The following is a 21606-nucleotide window of genomic DNA, read 5'->3' on the forward strand; positions in this document are numbered from 1 at the left end:
CTAGAGTTCTTCCTCATTATTATATCATCTATGTACACTTGTGTGACAGCTATATTTTCAAAAATCTTTTGTATTTCTCTATGAAATACCTCTGGAGCTGAACATAATCCAAAGGGAATCTTTTTTAAAAGAGTAGCATTCAAAAGATGTGCTAAACATACATTGCAAGTGACTTTCTTGTGCCAATGGTATTTGCCAAAACCTATTAAAAGCATCTAAAGAAGAAAAGTATTTTCCTCCTATTTGTCCAAATATTTTTTTCCTATGAAATATTTTTAAATGTTCCTTTTTAACATACTACCTTAAGTCTTTTGGATCTAAACATAACCATAAGGATCTATCTTTCTTGTTACTATTATTAATGAATTTACCAACTCACTCAGCTCTTCCACTCTTTTAGTGATATCTAAATTAACTAACCTTTCCAATTCCTTTTGTAGCCTATTTCTTAAAAGCTAAGGGTATTTTTCTAGTTGCATGGATAACTGGTTTCTTTGCTTCATTTAACTGTATTTTATACATTGCATCCAATTTACCAATGCCAGGGCATAACTGTAAATTAACATTCTGTTTCCAGTATTTCAGAATCCTGAATAATCTAAAATCTGCCAATTAGATTTAGTGATGAATCTAAAATAGAAATTCCTTGTCCCTTAACTACTACAAATCTTATGTTTTCTAAATTATCTTTAGCTTACACCTGTAATTCATAAATGACATAAATGACATACCTATAACAGGATTTTTTTTCACCACTATACAATCGTAAATTAATATGTATTTGTTCCCTTACTACAGGTTTTACTTTTAGGCATTTTATAATTTCTTCTGAAATTACATTAGTTTGTGCACCTATACCTATTACATATTAAATAAATGTTCTATTAGTAGACAGTGAAACTGTCCAATCCTCCTTGTAGTTCAGAGTATTTCAAAATACCCAGAAATAAATTTTCTTAATCTATAATGACAGCTCTGTTTTTCTTACTCAATATCTTCTCTGAAACTTTTGAATTTTGAACTAAAGGAATATTTCTAATTTTTTTCAGACGTCTCAGTTTACAAAGTTTTGCAAAATGATTGATTTGAACATATGTTGAATATTATCTAGGTTGATGCCTCCTTCCACATCTAGAACATGCTCACATATTTTAACTTTCATTGGTTTCCTCTATAGATTTGTTTTTTTACTTTTTCTTATTAAGTTCATATTCACATCAATTTGTTTTCTTTCTAAAATGTGCAATTGTTGCTGATTAAGTTAATCAGATTGGCAAATTCTTACTGCTTTTTTCCAGTTTTCGATCTAGCTCCTCTAACAAAGTCTTTTTCTTACTCTGATATCTTTTTATACCCATCACAATTTGATCTCTTATCATTGACTCAGACAGATTTTGGAAATTACATGTCTGACTTCTTATTCAAAAGTCTCTTCATCCATTTGATTTCTGGAGTGAAACTGAAATATTTCCAATGTTTCATTCCTTTTTGGTAAACAATATTCCTCAAAAATTTTTAAGACAAACTCATTTTCAGCTTGTTCTCTAACATTTGAGCTCAAATGACTTATATAATGAAATTCCTTCAGTACTTGCAATATTCAAAAAAATGGCAATCTTTTGTTCAGCTTCCTCCTGAGTAAATCCTGATGCCCTTAAAATAAATCAAATTCTTCTTTAAAACTTTCCCAATTTTCTGCAGCATTTCTTGGCATTTTTAGAAGTGCAGGAAATCTTAATTGATCCATCTTATTCCATTCAAACTTGTTTTTCACTTCTGAGTCACTTTCACCTCAGGGTTTTTTGTTTTTAATTTCTTCTGGTTCTTTTTATCACTTACCCTACTTCTGGATCCATTTGTTGTTTTAATATTCAAGTAATTCATTGCTAGTAACTTAAGAGTCTTTATTAACATATATACAGAGCATCTTAACTCAATCAGTTCAACCTAAAACCAACTGCCTCCTCCCACTGTCAGCTCCCACACTCTGGAGATTCTATTCATTCTCTTTAGAGCCACAGTTGCACCATACAAAAGTACTACACTTGGGAAGGAAAAATCAAATGCACAAGTACAAAATGGGGAATAACTGGGTTGGTGGTAATACTGCTCCAAAGGATTGTGGGGTTATAGTGGATCAAAAATTGAATATTAGTCAACAATGTGATGCAGTTGCTAAAAAGCCTAATACTATTCTGGGCTGTATTAACAAGCCTGTTGTATGTTACCTCCACTGTATAATTGTCCCCCTGCTCACGACTTGTGAGGCCTCAGCTGTGTTCAATTCTGAGCACCACACTTCAGGAAAAATGTGAACAACGTGGTGAGAGTCCAAGGGAGAGCAACAAAAATAATAGGTTTAGAACAGTGGTTCTCAGCCAAGGGTACACGTACCATGGGGGTACGCAGAGGTCTTCCAGGGGTACCTCAACTCATGTAGATATTTGTCTAGTTTTACAACAGGCTACATAAAAAGCACTAGCAAAGCCAGTACAAACTAACATTTCATACAGACAATGACTTGCTTATACTGCTCTATGCACTATACACTGAAATGTAAGTACAATATTTATATGCCAGTTGATTTATTTTATAATTACATGGTAAAAATGAAAAAGTATACAATTTTTCAGTGCTAGTGCTTTTTATGTATCCTGTTGTAAAATTATGGAAATATCTAGATCAGTTGATGTAGCCCTTGGAAGAATTCTTAGTACCTCCAAGGGTACACATACCCCCGGTTGAGAACAACTGACCTACAGGCTTACTCAAAAGGTATTGTCTTCTGTCTGTTTTATGCTTTCTTCAGATTAGTTATAGGGAAACAAAGAATCATAGTTTCAAAAATAGCCTCTAAATTTTCACACTTTATCACTGACGTGCACATACATGCACATCAGAATTCTATTATTTAAGCATAGAAAACTACCAGAAAAAATCTAGTTGGGGCTTTTTGTGTTAACAGGCCAACAGTGAGGGATACTACTTAAAATATTGGACTAGCATTTGCATTTCATTGAGGAAAATTCAGTCATGGAATTTTTCTCTCTGGCCTGCCACAAGCATTCATGTTCATGCTGATCTTAGTTGTGTCAAGAGCTGGTGCAGCTGAGCATTGTGGGAAGGAGATTGTTGGCATGCCTAAAGGCTGAAAAATGGAAAAGGATCAAGGACAATTCTTGGTAATTGGCTCCCCAGGTGAACTGTTTTTTCCTAAGGTGATATGCAAGCTTCTTTCTGGTAAATTTTGGCAGGGAAGAGAGCTGGCCTACTTGTTATCTTTAGTACTGGTTGAAAAACTGGGGAACCTTATTTAGCAATCTGAAGATATGTTATTTACAGCGGTTTGGAAGATAAATGATTTTTTTGTACACTTGTAATTTTTCATGATCATTACAAAGTTTTTCTTTGCACTGTTGCTATTTCTCCATTTCCCCCGTTTGGCCTCCATTTTTTCCTTTTTATTTTGCCACAGAAAAGTGTGTGTGTTGGGGGTGGGGGGAGATAAGGGGGAAAACAATGAAAAATGGGAAATTCCGAAGAAACTTTGAGTAGATCTAGTTGTTTTCCGTTTTAGCCTCAATCTTGGTGAGGATTTTGTTCCCTTGGTGCCACCCAGGCACCACCAGTGTTTCAGAGACTTATTCTGGCTTGGTGAATTTTACCTTCTGCGCCACTGTGCACACAGGGGGAAGCGCAAGAAGAGTTTTAAATATTTACTCACTGAACTATCCCCCCCCACTAATGATTAAATGTCTGTAAAAATTAACCACTTAACTAATAGCTTACAACTGAAAGGGTTCTCAGCCGCTGGTTAAAGAAACGCGGCGGGGGGCAGGGGGGCGGCTAGATTCTCCTTTTCACTTTGGGAAGCAAAGCAGAACTGAACCAAATAGAATGTGATTGGCATGAGGTAGGTTAAAGATCAGCTGGCTCTGATGCATGCTCCCATGCACTTTGGGATGCTGTTGAAGCCCCTATGCCAGGGCTCCATAGGAGCCAGCCACCTAGCCAAGGATGCCCATTCAGGGGCCTGCAGGCCCATGACAGAACCATAATCAAAAAGCTTTGCAACATGCAATAGTGTCAAATCCCAGCTGCATCCAACATTGTGTCATGGCACAAAAGGGCAGGAGTGAACAGTACAAACAAGTACATAGCGCACAGCAGCAGCCTCCAGCATCTGACAACCCTTTGGTGCCTCTGAAAATTGAATATAGCAGAACAAGCTTTTCTTTTGCATGCTGAATTAGTTATAGCAATGTAACTGAAAGTGCAGCCACATCGGACTTGATCTTGATAATGCTAAACTGTCTTCTCTCGGTGTTTAGCCCAACTAAATAATTGTAGTAGTTGTACTAAATTTAAGGCATTGCATAGAGGGGTCTTGTGTTCCCAACACAGCTTCGGTTTTTTGGGGTATGAACACTAAAACACCAGCATTATTTTAGAGTTAAAACACAAGCAGTTCAAACAAATACTCCTGATATCCAAATATAAGAAGTTCATAGGGGGGCGTGCTGGGGGGGAAGAAGTGACCTTATTGGTATTTTCTCATCCAATTGCTGTCAGGATTCCTTCAGGAGAGGGAGAGAAAGTTCCTCGGGGAGAACATGGAAATATCACTGTGTTAACTAGCTATCCTTAAACTAGAACTGCTTTCCTTGCTCATGCCTAGCTCAGGGCCAATGCTACTACCTGCCCGAAATGTGGTGTTTGTCATGTGATGTTTAATTTAAAGACACTAGCCCACAAAATACCATGAATGAGATTTAGACTTGGTCAAAAATTTTCGAAAGAAACGTGTTTGGAAGTTGCCTCCACCCTCTCAAATAAGTTCCATGTTCTGATAAAATTGTAAAATAAAGTCATTTTCCTCCCAGTGTTTTTTTTAAAAAAAGGTGAGGGGAAGACCACCAATGGGGGAACAAATTTAATTAAAAAACAAACAAACTAGGAGCACATTAAGACTCCAAAGCAGGGTTATGGTACACTCATCATGAAGCCAGCAGCAGCCTCGCTGTTGAGTGTAGGCGTTGCTGGACTAGGACTAATTGGGGAAGTGCACCTTTGTCAGGTAAGGGAGTATATGCACCAGCTTTGAAGTAACTGTTTTTCAGAGACCCAGGCAATGGAGAAAAGCCAGGCCGGGGGTTAATGTTCTCCGGCTTCCAGTTTGGGGAGAGAGGAAGCTGCCATGCCTCTGTGTATCCCAGGCAGCATTTTAACATAAAGCTCATGTTAGAATGCTTCATTCCATTACAAATGGCATTCCCTTTGAAAATACACACGAGGATTGCCTAGTAATTACAAGGGTTTAGCTTTTCAAAGCTACCTAATTTTAATGGAACTTGCTTGGCTAAAGCAGCTTCGAAAATTTCAGCCAATAAGTAGATACTTTAGGCTTTTCCACAGCTTTTACTTCTGTGGCTTTTTTTAAATGCCTAAACAACACTGATGCGCTCAAACTATTTCTTTCACTGCCAATTTTTTCATTTTGATTTTTTTTTCTCTCCTGTGTTTCAACTTCCTAATGGATCAGCACCCACCATGAGTGCTTTGTTGTTGGTTCATTGTCATCTCTGATATGGTAAACTCCTGAAATGTTGTTGAAAGTCACTGCTGCATCACAGCTGGGAGCAATACATTGCTTTTTGTCAGCACCATAAACCATGTTGTTTTTTTTATTGCTTGGCAATGGAATAGTGTTTTATTTACAAAGAAGTATCAGGCTTGCATTACCCGATCCTACTTTGGTGAATAACTCTCATACAGGTATATACCTTGGGCCAGATTCTCCATTGCGTTATATTTTCTGTAGTTGTTTAGGCCTTAATACAGCTAAGCAGGTGCTAAAGTCCCTCCCTATTCAGCAAAGCACTTTAGCAGGGGCTAAATCCCATTGCCTTCAGGGCTTTGTTGAATCAATGTCTTATGCCTGTCCAATGTGGATACAAAATGCTTCCTATACAACTTGCAAGTAGGGTGACCAGACAGCAAGTGTGAAAAATCAGGACGGGGGTGGGGGGTAATAGGAGCCTATATAAGAAAAAGACCCAAAAATAGGGACTGTCCCTATAAAATCAGGACATCTGGTCACCCTACTTGCAAGGCAGTGGGGATCAGGCCAACTACATTCCCTGAGAACATTTGGGGAAGGGTTATTTACCGTAGTGAGGATTCCACAATTGGACCCTTTATTCTCTGGTTTTTACATAACTACCAGTAAGGCTGGTTCAGATGATATACTTGAATGTCAATTTGTCAATTGTATTGTGTGGTTAGCTGTTAAGTATTAATTTAAACTATTTATTCCAAATGAAAACCAATAATGGTGACAGTTGTGTGCCGCTGCTGCAAGAGACCTGAAATAAAGAAACGATTGGTTTGGGAGGGGTTATACAACATCTTTCCTGCGATCCTTGGTTATTGTGTAATTACAGGCAAATTATTGACTAATTTATAATTGCACCATACTGATGGATAAATACACATATACAGAGTGTGATAACACTAATTTCTTAAAAGTTTAAAACTTGCTTCATGGGATAGGAAAATAAAGCTATCTGAACAAACCTTGTTTTCATCTAGTGCAGGATATAAAAACATCACATCATTTAATGTATAATATAACCTTTATTTTTTTTCTAAACTCTTGGAAAGTTACATAACAACCGTGCTTTAATTATGACACCATGTATAGACATTTAAAATGCATCTTAATTTATAAATATTTTACATTTGGTCCATAGAACAGGTTGCAATTTACTAAATAATACTGTACTCTTTTAAACAGGCTCTGTATATATTTTAGAATATGCATATATTACATATATATTTTTATATAGAGATAGATTTGCTTGGTGTTCAGAGAATAATTCCTTATTGCAAAAAACATATATGATCATACAATAATTTTTCTTCTTTAGGGCAAATACTACAAAAAGATACAGCTATTCACAGTTTACACACAGTAGTTCTACAACACTATTTTTTGTGCTATATATGATAATAGTTTGTACAGTGCTCTGCTAAAGAGCAGGTCTGCCAAACATCTGTCATAATTGTTTACAATCAAACATTAAATACTGCATTTTTCTTAGAACAACATGGGACTTGATTACATTAAACAATAAAGCAAAAGTTGGAATTTTTCTTCTTAGTCTAATGAGAATCACAATTATCATGTGTATGTATGATTTTTTTTTCTAAACCCTGAAAACTTACAAGACTTTTGCATTTAGGTATGAATTCAGCTATAGACATTTAGAATGTATCTTAGATTTCAGAATATTTTTACAGTTGACCTACTGTATGAAACAGTTTAGAAGCTACTAAACAATACTTTGTGATTTTATGACATAGGTTGAAATATATGTATATATATATTTTCTACAATAATGTGCTTGACATTCTGAGAATAATACGTTATTGCAGGAACATATGTTTGTCACCTTCAGACAAAAACAACAAAAAACCCGACGTTCACAGTTAGTTAATATGTTTTTCACATAGTAGTTCTACATAAAATGAGTGCTATCTAACATCGTACGTTGCACAAAAGTTTGCTGAAAAAGCATGTTTCATTGCACAGTTCTGTCACAGTCATTTACAATCAAACATCAAATACTGCATTTCCCATAACTCTTGCCATCCTACTTATAGCTGCCAAATAAGAAACGCTGAATAGGGCCTGATCTTGCATTCTCTACACAGGAAGAACTTTCATTAGCTTCAGTGGGAGTTTTAGCTGTGTGGGAAATTCAGAGTAGAACCCATAATGGAGCTTTTGTATTATAGCAATAACCTTGTGCCTTCATCATCACCACGAACAATATGTATATCAATGAAAAAAATCAAAAGAATAAAAAATTTGTCTTCAAAGTGCTAGAGTGGTCCACAACTTATCATTTACTTGTTAGTTACAAACTGTTGAAAGACCTTTAAACAGACTGAATACCACAGTCCATGATCTAAAGCTCTAAATTAGAATTATAGGGAGATGGTTCAATATTTAAACTATTGTTTTGGTTTCTATTTTGGTGGCAATACAATATTCTTGTTAATGGTGTAATATAAACAGAAACACTACCTGGCTTCAACTACAAATAGTTTTGTACTGCTTTAACCTGGGAAGAGCTCATAATAGTTTCATATTATTATGCATTTTGCTAAAACATTAGAATGAAACATTTTGCTTCTACAATGTGTATCTGAAATTTATAAATATAAAAATAGAAATAAAATGTTTTTAAAAGATACAGTATATTTCACTATAAGACTATATTATGAGTTTGTGGAAGTAAATGCAGAAAGCCTAAGCGTAGATAATGTATTTAGCTAGTATGTAAGAAATTGTTTATACTGTATTTATATAAATATCAATCAAATTGAACATGTATCGGAGTGGTTTATAACATAGCTAAACTTAAGTTGCCTGAAAAATAATTAAAGAGAACCAAAAAAAGAATAGTGTTTGTTAATATGAATTTCAAGAGCGAAATTTTCATTGGAAATCACCTGTGTACAAAATTCTTGGTCTGTAAAAAACAGCTTTCAAATTTAATTGTACTTCCTGCAAAGTCAGAAATAACAGTCTTGGGATTCTGCTGTAAGAAATATTATCATTAAACTACTAAAAATCATCAGCACAAAACATCAAATTGTTATGCTAAAAGATAGATTAAAAATGTCCTGCACCTTAGTTTACAAATTCCAAGATAGTTAACTCTTATTGTGAAAGGATAAAAACATTAACAGTCTGTGGATTGCCAGAAAACATAACACTTCCAACATTTGGGCCCCCAAATGGTTTGATTGTACCCCCATCAATTCCCTTATAGTGGTGATGGTCTTTTTTTTTTCTTTTTTTCTTTTTGCCACTAGAGGTAGGTAATTATATTCTCAGACATAAATTTGTGGCCATATTCAACCATATTTTTTTTTCCAGAGTAGCATTTGTACCTCTCCAACACAGAAATTTAGATATATGCCTCTTTGTTTGCAGAGTTGCTCTGCTGGGCCTGGTCCGGACCATTTTCAGGATGAGTAATGTCTTCACTTGGCTGAATCATTATTTGGATGCGCTATTTAAAAAAAAAAAGAGTGAGAAGAAGTCACTGAATATTTCTAAACTTCACGTCCAATCTAAACATCTTTCTCTGGCCATTGCTGTTGAGAGAAACAATCCTGTCCAGTCCACCTGCTGATGCAAAGGTTTAAATATCTATGCAGTCACATTTGCTAAACATCTTAGTAACGAACACCATTAAAAGTGAGTATTTGGTCTTCTTAATCAGGACAGGAATGGGAATTATTTGTAAATGGAATTTGGCTTAATCAAGACAAAGGGGTTTCTGCTAGGCAAATCATACTTTTTTGGCAATAAATCTTGTTCCAATTATTGCATAAGATGTACCCAGACATCAACGTACTTTGATGGTTTTGGTTAGCTTTTGACATTGTGTTAACGAAAACAATGTTTAATGTAGGTACATGACAATGAAGAGCTTATTCCCCCTGTCACAATGCATGGCTTTAGACCTAACAGTGCTGCTAACTGTCTAACTTTAAACAGTTTGGCTTACATTGTACGATTGCTATACTTTTTTCCTCTCTTGATGTTTTTATTACTCAGGACATATTAAAAAAATAACGTGTTTGATCCTCAGTCACTTTCTGTAGCTCACTTGAAATCATAATCCTGCATTGGTAATGTCAAAGGTCCTGAGTGAGAGTTCTTTAGCAAAAGACTTGCAGGATTGAATCTGTGATCAGCAAGTAAGTTTTAGAGCTGGTCAGAAAATGGAATTTCCATTCTGTGGGAAATTCCAACATTTACACATTTGTTTTCATTCTGCAAAAAAGTGAAAAATAATCTTAACTAGAAAATTTCGACCCTCTACAGAAGATCACTTTGAATTTCGGATAAAGGTTAACATTGTTATAACTTTATCTGCATGGTTTGCCTATCTATACTTAGCAGTCAAACTCTATATTCAGTTACTACTTATAGTTTATAAAGGGTTGATAAATGATGTTTTAAAAATAGCTAATCAAATGTTATTGTTTGAGTCCAATTTATAACTACACAACGTCTACTGCTATTCTTTTAAACGTCTATAATGTTATTCATGTCTGTAATCATTTATCAATCCTTTCTAAATAGAATCTTAAGATAAAGGGTAACCAAGTTGGTGAACTTCTGTCATGGTATCATATAGCACCTCCGAAAAGCAGATCTGCTCCTAAGGTTCTATTTCCATATACATATCCCAGTACTAATAATAATTAGGGAAAAGAGATTCCAAAAATATGACACCCACCATCAGTGTCTCAAAAAATAGAAAGTTTTTCATAGTCTTCCATGAAACATCAGTGAGGCTTTAAGGCTGAGTAAAGACAAGTGTTTGGGCAGCAGATCTGAGCAATTCATGAGACATCACTAGTCAGCTGTGCTTAGGGTCATCTGTCTTCTTGCAAGGATTGCTGTTTATAAACTGACTTAAGGAATATTCTAGAAAATCTGACATGAATCTGACAAACTTTGGCTCCTACAGTCATGAAGGGAGGAAATATATATTCCTGCAATTTTGCTGAAGAAATCTTTCTCTAAAACAAAAATCACAATGTGTAAAGTATGTGGTCAGATAAAATCTATTTGGTGATGATGTTAGATCATTATGTAATGAAATATGTAACATTTTGCTGTTCTATAGGCATCTGCCCGATGGTCTCAAACAGCTTAGAAATATTAATGGTATAAGCCTCTAAACATCCCTGTTAAATTGGAAGTGCTGATATCCCCATTTTATAGATGGGAAAACGGGGCAGAGAGAGATTAAGAATACACTTGCAGAATAAAAAAAAAGGCCTTTATTCAAGTTGTTTAATTGAAAGATTAAACAATGGTAAAGCATAATTGTATTCAATGGACTTGATTTGGGGGGCAATTTCCCTGCCAGAATAGCACTTTGGGGCACTGGGCAGACAGACATAAATTAAAGCAGCCTCCAGGCTGCTCAACTATGTCAGGGGCCAGAACAGCTCCAAGATTGGGAGAACACAAAAGTGGGCTAAGGCTTCCTTTGCTGCCACCCTTTCCCCCTCAACCCCTTTCTACACCACAGCTTAACCACACCACTGGATCTAGGACAATATGTATGGGGATACTTTTGGGTAATCTCAAGACAGATTTCTCTCTCTCAGGTTCAGAGATTCAGGCCAAAAGGGACCATTATGATCACCTAGTCTGATTTCCTTCATGGCATGAACGATGAAACCTAACCCAGTGATTTTTGCATAAAGCCCATAACTTTGGATTGAGCTATAGCATATAATTTGGAAAGGTCTCCTCTCAAGTTACAAATCTTCAAGTGACAGAATCCACCACATCCCTAGGTCTTCACTTCCCTCATTTCTGGAGGACTTTGGCAAAATCTTTTAGAGTACAAATAATGATATTGCACAAAGCTTCTCTCCCTCCCCTAGGGAGGGGTCCACTTCAAGAGGCAGAACTGTCACTCATGTCATGGCCTCGTGTGACATCACTATCCCAGGGAAGTTAGGAGCCTATGTAAGTTTGAGGATCTAGGCCTTTCCAAATACACATTTATGATGTCACCTTCATACATGCTAAATGAGCCAGGAAGGGTAAAAACTAAACACTTTGCGTTGGCTTATATGTTGCCTTTCAGTGACTTTCTCCAAGACAGCAGGAAGTTTGTGGCAAGCCAGGAACAGATCCCAGACCTCCCGGTGAGGGGTCCTGTGCAGTGTGCACTGGCCTATTCTGCAGCCTTTGCTCATGAGAGTAGTCACACAAAAATATTAGGGCTACAGCATGTGGACTCCAGTTACACCATGCGGGATGTCCAGTCTCATCAAGAGCAGGGATATAGGAAGGAGTGACCAATTTTTATTTCCTTGTGGGAATCATTATCTGTATGGACTTCTGGGGGGTTTTATGTTCTTCAGCAGCAGCCAAATCCTTCACTCATTACACAGGGAGATTTTTATTCAACCTCACTGGGAATTTTGCCTGAGGAAGAACTGCAAGATAAGGCAGCAGAGCCCAGATTTTCCAGTCTGCTAAGGCCACTTGGTGCTGTTATGTCAACGGGGCAGGACAGATGGAGGTGGTGGGTTGGGGCAGACTGGGGGCTTGGTGAAGCTGAGCTCCACTGCTGTAAGTGCCCTTATGCCAGCACCACAAGTTAGAGCAGGATCCTGCTCTACATTGTGCTGAGGGCAGGCAGCCACAACCAACTCTCTGTAGCCCAGAGCAGGTTGAACACAGTGGAGAATTTGGGTCCAGATCTTCAGTAACAGGGAGGGATAGCTCAGTGGTTTGAGCATTGGCCTGCTAAACCCAGGGTTGTGAGTTCAATCCTTGAGGGGGCCATTTAGGGATCTGGGGCAAAAATCAGTCTGGGGATTGGTCCTGCTTTGAGCAGGGGATTGGGACTAGATGACCTCCTGAGGTCCCTTCCAACCTTCATATTCTCTAATCACAGCCAGAGCCTCAGATGGTATCCATTTGTCTAAAGCCACTAGAGTCAAGGGAGCTATACTGACTTGCTGCTGCAGATCTGGCCCCCAGATCCGTAGAACTACATCAGCCTTATCATTGATCTATTGTGCTACAGCTGCCTACTGTGTTAGGAGTAAATTGCACTTATTGGGCTAAAGATCGGCCATTTTGTTTGCCATCCTTGTACTTTGTAGCTGGCAGGCTTCCAGAGCTGACATTGTTATGGTAGCAAGCTATGTTAAGATCTGACGTCTTCAGAAAGACTATATGCTAAACTGAGGCCAGGAAGAGTAATCATGGCTTCCACATTCTTCCGTTCGCTGCAAAATGACTGAGCTAAGACAACTGATGCCAAGGCAACTAAGCTCACCAATCACATGTCAAGTATCACTGTACGTATAGCTTACAAAGTACAGTATAATCACATAAATAAAAAAGCCTTACCTGTTTTAAGGAGCCTTTTAAGGTAAGAAACATGTATGCCATGTAGCCTGGAATCAGCACCATAGACGAGAGAGCCATGAACCAGCCAACCCCTTGGCCCCATTTTGGGAAAACATAACTGCCCATCTTGAGAGGAGTCATTTGCACAGCGCTGAAGATAAACACTCCCTGAAAAAAAATGGAAAAAAATAATGAGACTTCGCTGTGACTTACATTCATCTCTGTGTCTTTCAAACCACTCTGCTGGACTTACTGGGCTCAATCCTCAGCCTGCCTCTATCCCCATGGAGAGGTGAGGAAAGGAAGGTAGGCAAAAAGTGTCCCCTTACTTCCCTGAATGAGTTACCCACATCACCAGACCCTACTTGGGGATGGGGGATAGCCGTCACTGCTGCAAGGTGGAAGAACCTTGGCTTGGCCCTCTCCACCCCACACTCTGTGCCAGCCAGCACAGCTCTGCCACTGCAGAAGGGGAACTGAACTGAGGCAGGGAAACAGCTGGCATGGGTCACTTCTCCCACAGAGCTAGGGGAAAGTAGGAACTGAATTCTGGCTGAGTCCCATTTTTGGCCCTGCCCTGCTCCAGTCCACCCCTGTGAGATGCCAAGAAGCATTAGTTTGAGGAATGGGAGGCATTTAACTGCTTTAGGCTTTTTACTGTAATACCCTGTAAAATGTTAAACAGCGTAACAGTTACTAAAAGAGGTGTGAACCTGTGATGTACATAGTGGCTACATTGGGCCAAATTTTGACTTGTGATGACTACTAGCTCATGCCAGAAAACCAACAGCCCCCTGTAGCAGGCTGACTTATCGGTCATTGTTTAGTGTCCCTTCAAAAACCTCCCAGGCAGGCTCCAAAGATGCTCCATGACCAGAGACCATGTTCTGGCCTAGGCGTTCAGCTTTGGTCTGCACGTTTTTGTACATAAACTCCTTGACCTTTTAGCATCCTCAATGCATATTCCCTAGGCAGGTTATCTCTACTCTTAGGAATAGATCCTGGAAGGTATGCATGTGTGGAACTTAGCCAGAAGACAGAACAATGCTTTTGCAGTATATATGATGACATAATTTAAGAGAAAGGTGTTCTTTCTTTCAAATTATATTAGGCCTTTTCCAAAGCACTTGCCAGAATTTGGCCTATAGGTTTTTAATTAAATGCACTTGTTAAAAGGACAGAGCATCCTACAATTAAACAGCTTTGGCAGATATTACAGCTGTTGGCCAGGTCAGCCATAACCATTCACTCAGGTCTAAAGCATGGCAGGTAGCATCTTAGCCCCAAAATGAAGGTATACTATGTTGACAAAAACTAACTGAAAAAGAACCATAGCTTTGGGTCAGCTACTCGCTAGTATAAAATTTCATCGCTACATTTAAGTTGATAGAGCTATACTGATTTATACCCTCTGAGGATCTGGCCACTTATTGAAGCTATAATTGCACATACAAAGAAAACAGGTTAGATTTTCACAAGTATGGCCAAATTTTGGTGTTTGTGCCTGCAGGGAACTGCTCATTCCCTCTTGAAACTGTGTTCCTAGTTCTTTCTTATTTCAGTTGCTGTCTATTGTATGCATTGGATTTAGGGGACAGATATATTGCATGTGATTCTTGTCAAGTTCTTACTCCTGTTCAATTACAAGAACAGAGGGAAGAGATCATGAGTGTGTATGTCTCAGTTTGGGTGAATCTCCCAACTCAAAAATGTTTTGAAAGATGACATTGCAATAGAAAGTTTGGGGTTTTTCGAGTAGCAATAACTTAGTCTAACTTTCTTTTAATCCTCTGTTTGTTTAAACAGATCAAAATCAAAGCGAAACATGTCAATTGACCTGAACTGAATGCTTTTTTGGTTTAGTGGTTCCCAACAGTGAAATTTTGACTCTCCATCCTGATTTGGGATGAGAGAATTTTTGAACTCCCCACTTCTCACTGGACAGGGAAACAGTTTTCTGTCCAGTTCTAGTGGGAGCGCAATCTATTGAAGCTTGAGGCTAAAGTGGAGTTGTTGCAGATTTTTGTCTATATCAAAGAGCAAAACATGGAATGGAAGGCCAGCACCTCCACTCACCAGGTACAATAGGACTGACTTTTGTTGGTAAGACAGAGAAAAGTTTTCAATATACCGCATGTGGAATACCATTTGCTTTGTACCACCCTGATGCCATCTTGTACTAATAGGACTTGCACTATCAAGTGATGTCCATCTAATCCCCCATTCATCATGTTGAAAAAATTACCTTTTGATATTTAATGCAGTCATTTTTCTATAAATTCACCAAAACAAAGTCCTTTCTTTCCTAGCCTGCTGCAATTGGCTAACGCAGCATACCTCGGGGGCAACCTTGTTAACTGAATCAAGAAAGAAAGCAAAGCTCACTTTGCTCACAAGTTCAATCTTTATTTGCAAAGGCCACACATAGAAAGTTTTGCCAAAGAGGGAAATGTAAGATGGCAGCTTTTAGATCACATTATCATCACCTGTGAACTCAATGTGAACAATGGATTCCCAGAAATAAAGATTTTTACAATGAAAAGCAATTATGCTCCCCTCACTCCTTCCATTGCAATTTATACAGTTCCCCAAACAATGTTTCTTTAATAATTATTCTCAGAGAATTGAGAGGTGGGTCACTGCATTTGGGGAATGGGTGAGTGCAAAATACTGGGTCAGTTCTCTTTAGTATTGTTGATCTGTTTGGCTGTGGCCTTCAGCTATTACAAATGATTACTCATTAATCCTTTAATGAAATGCACAAACTTTAACTGTACACATGCCTTATATATGATTCCAGAATCTGAATGCATGCATCTGTATGTGCACTGTGTCTTGCACACAACCAAGAGCCAGGTTCTGATTCCCTCACTCATGGTGAGTGGTATCTAAATAATCCTTCTGGTTTCAAATAGGACCACTGGTGAAGTAATGTGTTTTTATTTCAATGTAAGGATAGCATAATCTGTCTCTGAATATGAAATAAAGAACTTCTTTCTGAATAGGTGGCATCCCATAACCTCTAATTTATACAAGAAAACCAGATAGCAACGTTTGTAAAACAGGCATGGACTCCAGTAGCAAACCGTTAGCCTCCCAATTTGTAGAGTTATTTCTCCATCTAGGCCTTTGATCCAGCTTCTATGCACATACAGCCATACACTTTATATTAAAGAATGACATTAACATGATGCTATGCTGAAGCTTAAACTTCTCAGCAGTCAGGAAATCCCATTTATTTGAAAAGTAACTTTAACTTCACCTTTTGTATTTATGCATTATGCAGTTTTCATAACATTGAACATTACATAACATTGAACAATGTGAGCTAGAGGGCTTAAAAGTCCGAATTATATGTTTTTGTAATGAGTATAGTGACTTGTTATGAGCAAGCTAATGAAAAGTCCTTTTGTAACTTGTAAAACTTTCAGATTAATTGTAGTTTTTATAACATAATTGAAATTAAATGTAAATACATTTAAAATTAGTTTAGTGTTTCTCCCTACTAAATATAATATATGATGCAACACAATTAAATTTATAGCTTTTATTAATAAAATATTAGAAAAAGAACAGGAGTACTTGTGGCACCTTAGAGACTAACAAATTTATTAGAGCATAGACTATATGCATCTGAAGAAGTGGGCTGTAGTCCACGAAAGCTTATGCTTATCCTGTTCTTTTTGCGGATACAGACTAACACGGCTGCTACTCTGAAACCTAAAATATTAGATAATTTTGTTACCATATTGGCCATAACCATAAACAAAATTCATTAATTTGACCCGTAGAAAGGATTTGTTGAACCAGATGAGAAGGTTCCATCACGTCTGCTTTTATCACTGGCTTCAATAGAGTTACTGCAGATTCACATCAGTATAACATCTAGCAGAATTTGGACCATTAACTTCAAATGGGACTTCCTGCATGATTCATGTGAAAATGATGTGACATTTGATTAACTATTTTTGCATCTCTACATATTCAACTCAAATTTTTAAATGTTCAGTAAGATACTTAAGCATGTGTCTGATTTTAAGCAAGAGAGTAATTTCAGTAAAGTCACAAGCTTAACGTCAGATACATGCTTACATACTTTGCTGAAATGGGTCTATGCAGTTATTAGAGATGATCAGAAAATGTTTCCTTCCCTTACCTATGAGAAACATTGATAGAAACAAAATCATTTAATTCAAAACTTTCAGCAGAAATTTTAAACTTTTAATAAAAAAGAAAAACGCTGAAAGCTGAAAACGCTGAAAGCTGAAAACGCTGAAAGCTTCTGTTTTTTTAGCTTTTGGGGTTTCTAATAAAAAGTTCTTAGGAAAGTGGACACTTTTTGTGGAAATTTTCATTTTCGTCAAAACCCCAATTTTCCATTGACCAGCCCTACTGATTATGCCAGGAAAGATGAAATCATAACTCATATATACACAAGTGGGCAATGTTTCAAGATTTTTCTGCCTTATTTTTGTGGGTTTAAATCTCAATTTTAATACTGCATCAACATTGTCTTTGTGTTGCGAGCCCACAGAGACAATTAGCTTGAAGATGGGAAGGTTGAGAGAGGAAAAGAAAAATGGAGGGCTGAGACCCTTCTGATGTAAGGAGACTCAGCAATGTTCATTAAATATTTTCTCCTCAATTTAGCCCTCTATTTCCTCCAATTCGGTTAACCGAAACTCTTTCTAGTTAAAGAAAAGCTGCTGTTCTGCTCTCTCTGCTTATTAATCCTGAGAGAAATAAATATGGTTCATGCAGTTAAAGATACAGCTATAGTTCAAGTTGCACAGAAACCGTCTGGATTTGTCAGCAAAGCAGATACCAGCAGTTGATGACTCAATCTGGTGGCACAGTCAACAGTATTCCATAAAGGAAGTGACTCCAGCTTGCAGCACTTACATATTCTGTTGTCTCTATTTGTAACACCAGTGAATGAATATAGTTTACAGGAAGTGGGAACTTTTGGGGCATTCTAGACCTTGAAACAGGACAGCCTTATGTTTAACTGTACACAGGCCCGGCTCCAGACACCAATGCAGCAAGCAATTGCTTGGGGCGGCCAACGGTAAGGGGTGGGACGTCCGGCTCTTCGGTGGCAATTCTGCAGCAAGTCCCTCAGTTCCTCTTGGAGGGAAGGACCTGCCGCTGAATTGCTGCCAAAGAATGAAATGCTGGAGCCGGCCCTGACTGTACAGGATATACCATACACAATTTGCCATCTCCACCATCAAGCTACTTACCACTTCTGAAAGTATAAACCCTAGAATTCTGCAAGTCATTCGTTTCTTAGACCAATTCCAAAAGATTGGCATTCCAGGGGCCTGATTCTCCTCTCTCTTATATTGGTCTTAACGGTCAGGATTTGTATTAATGTGCTAAGATAGCATTACTATATTCTCACATATTGAAGTAATTTATATCCTTCATATCACAGTATAAATAATAATTTTGTTCCTTACTGCCACAATGATAGGAGTAAAGAAAGACCAGCAAAGTTTCCACCAGATGCAGGGTCTGTATCCCACCATCTCCTGGATGTTGTCATAAAATCTGTTAACACCTAGAACATAGAAATAAAAAGAAGAAATGCCAGATGATGAAAGCATAACGGGTCTGAGATAATAAAGACCCTTTTAATGCACATTCAGTAATGTGGTCAAGGAGCATTTCTCTCAAAGTCTATGAAAAACTTTGCAGTTAACTGAACAGGAGAAAAAAATGCATGCAAATGGCATGAAAAACAGGACTTTTATACATTATTCTCATTGCATCACACTGAGAAAGGAGGCTTTGTGTCAAATCAGTGACGTTGTACCCATTGCTGCCAGCAGTCAATTTAGCTCCAGGAGTATGCTGAAAAGTTCCTTAACATCATTAGATTGCAATGACAACACTATCACCCAGGTTAGCAAAAACTCCTCAAGCTTTGTTAGAATATAAGAGACTTAGTCTGGGATTTTTTAAAGAAGCCTTCATAATCTCAGCCTTAACTAGTAGGGGAGGGAACGAGAGTGTTCTTTAATGCCTTATATGGATGCATTAGTTGCAAACAGCAGTTTTTGTTTACATGTATGATGTACCACTATTCTGTCATCCTCCAAAAAGTGCAAACCTGCAGATCTGTGTATTGTCCTCATCTGGGATACCTACTGTTACATTTCTTTTTTATTCATATGTTGGATTCATATGGTGTATTGTTCCTTTCCATCCAAATATGGTTTATTCCTATTAAAGACCTCCAAAGCCCATTATATGCAATGGACTCCCACTGACTTCCGTGGGCTTTTGATCAAGCCCACAATGAAAATAAAAGTTGCTAAATTGTTCCTGTCTGAGACAGAAATGATGATTGTTACCATTCTGTCTTGGACAAGCATAATGAGGCAAATGGTAGTCAGCAAAGCCCTTACGTAAAGATTCACATATGGACATGACCATTTTTGGCATAAGCATGGAACTGGGGCCCCAACTCAATATCAAACTTGCAAACACCCAGGGCAGAATATGGTATACCAGGGGTCGGCAACGTTCGGCACGTGGCTCGCCAGGGTAAGCACCCTAGCAGGCTGGGCCAGTTTATTTACCTGCTGACGCGGCAGGTTCGGCCAATCGCGGCCCCCATTCACCGTGGTTCGCCGTCCCGGGCCAATGGGGGCGGTGGGAAGTGGCGTGGGCTGAGGGATATGCTGGCTGCGGCTTCCTGCTGCCCCCATTAGCCCGGGACGGCGAACTGCGGCCAATGGGGGCCGCGATCGGCCAAACCTGCCACGTCAGCAGGTAAATAAACTGGCCCGGCCCGCTAGGGTGCTTACCCTGGCGAACTGCGTGCCGAACGTTGCCGACCCCTGTGGTATACATTTTGTTGCCTTGCTTGTGTACAGGCAGCAACTTTTTTTCAGCAAGGCTTTTAATCTTCAAAAGAAAAAAAATTGGGCCAATCTGTTCTGCATTCCTGTGTATCACTCCAGCAGCGAAGACACAACTAGAGCTGGATTGGAAGAAAACGTCCTCATTCTAACACAGGATTACAAATAAATATGAAGACACACATGTAGCACTTTCCTTCACACAACTGCTGATATTATTCTCTGGGGTGTTTTAGAGAGGCGTACACCATAGACCAAATTCTACACTAAGATGTGCATAGCCTTCCAGGCCCTCGGGAAGTTGTACTCACGTGAATGAAAGCAAAATCTGCCCCCAAATTTAGGTAAACAGAATACTGAACAAAATGGGTCTTAAGTGAAATTGGCTCATCTTTTTCACAAAACTTATAGTCTCACTACCCCATGCAGCATAAAGAGACGAACACATCACATACCATAGCACCAGGATATAGAGATACACTCAAAGAATACAAGAAACAATAGGCTCATTCCACTTGCAGAGTAGTAGTCAAACAGCTTGAACACATATATTCCACCCTACGAGATATAAGAAACAAATGACTGAAGTTAGCACATTTCACCTGGTATTTGTTTTGAAGACAGGTTAACATTTCTCATTAATATTTTTGTAGTTATCTATTATTATTATTATTTTATAATTATTATTTAAAATTGTAGTTTATATAGTAATTTTCTGAAAAGCTATATAATGCTTAAGATTGTATTGATTTCCTTTTAAGAGATCAGTAGTTACCAAGAACTAGAATAATGTTAACTAATTAGCTTGCATATGTAAATTACAAACTCCTGATTGGCTCTGCACTTAGTAATTTTTCTGAACTAATTTGCAACCAGTCAATCATAATAAAAATGTTAATAATAATACTTTTTTGTTTCATAGTGTTGCCATTTAAGGATTTCAAAGATCCTTAGGAACGTTGGAAGAGATTCCCAACTGCGGTAAATCAGCATAGCTCTATTTACTTCAATATGCTAATCTTTGTGTCTTTAGCAAATCTTTAGAGGGTAATGATAGTTTTTGTTGATCTCCACTTTCTGCCCTCTTTAGTAGATTTCCTTATACATATATTAACCTTATAGCCACAGTGGAGGGTTTTTTCCATTCTTCAGCTTCTTAGTGAACTTGATTGAAACTATAAACATTGTAGGTAAGCTTGCAAAATAAAAATTCCTTTATATAAAACTTACCTGAGTAATATTGGACAGTCCTATCAGATAGGAAATAACGCACACTACAGCAATGAAGATTTCTCTTCGATTGCGTAGTAACTTTGGAAATTCATCCACCAAAGCTGTTATGAATCCTTCCACAGTACAGAACTGCAAGTAGAGTTACAGATAATACACAACACAATAAAACTGCGGTGTTAGATTTAGAGCAACATTTTCAAAAGCATTCAGCGCTGCCCTCCAGCTGCTCCCATTGAAGTCAATGGAAAATTCAGTAGGTGCAGTCGTAGGCCAATGCTGTATACTTCTGAAAATCCCTTTTACTGGTTATTAAAATCTATGCAAAAAATTATCCTTCTGGCACAACTCTTACAAATTAACATATGTTTCATATGTTCAAGTGTTGTTTCTTTTGTGATGGAAGAAGTGCATACAGCCTAAGCAAACAATTGTGCATGTGCTTGATTGGGATTTCTTACACACAGAACATTAAATAATGCATAAAATCTTGCCAGACTGGGCACCTCAATTGGAAGGTGAAAAACTCAG

At 37.9% G+C, this 21606-nt stretch overlaps 1 protein-coding gene across 6 annotated transcripts in view; it reads right to left on the reverse strand.

Annotated features, from left to right (window-relative positions):
- Nucleotides 1-6616: 6616 nt before the first annotated feature.
- Nucleotides 6617-21606, reverse strand: part of SLC6A1 (solute carrier family 6 member 1) — a 134134-nt gene continuing 119144 nt past the window's right edge. For all 6 annotated transcript variants that reach the window (XM_054036118.1, XM_054036119.1, XM_054036117.1 and 3 more), the window contains exons 11-15: nt 21076-21207; nt 20301-20403; nt 18439-18539; nt 12977-13144; nt 6617-9086 (exon numbers count right to left, since the gene is read on the reverse strand). In XM_054036118.1, the coding sequence (XP_053892093.1) occupies nt 8982-9086; nt 12977-13144; nt 18439-18539; nt 20301-20403; nt 21076-21207 (609 nt within the window). In that variant the 3' untranslated portion in view covers nt 6617-8981. The remainder of the gene's footprint in view (nt 9087-12976; nt 13145-18438; nt 18540-20300; nt 20404-21075; nt 21208-21606) is intronic.

Source organism: Malaclemys terrapin, chromosome 7 (assembly GCF_027887155.1).
Source record: "Malaclemys terrapin pileata isolate rMalTer1 chromosome 7, rMalTer1.hap1, whole genome shotgun sequence".
Taxonomy (NCBI): Eukaryota; Metazoa; Chordata; order Testudines; family Emydidae; genus Malaclemys; species Malaclemys terrapin.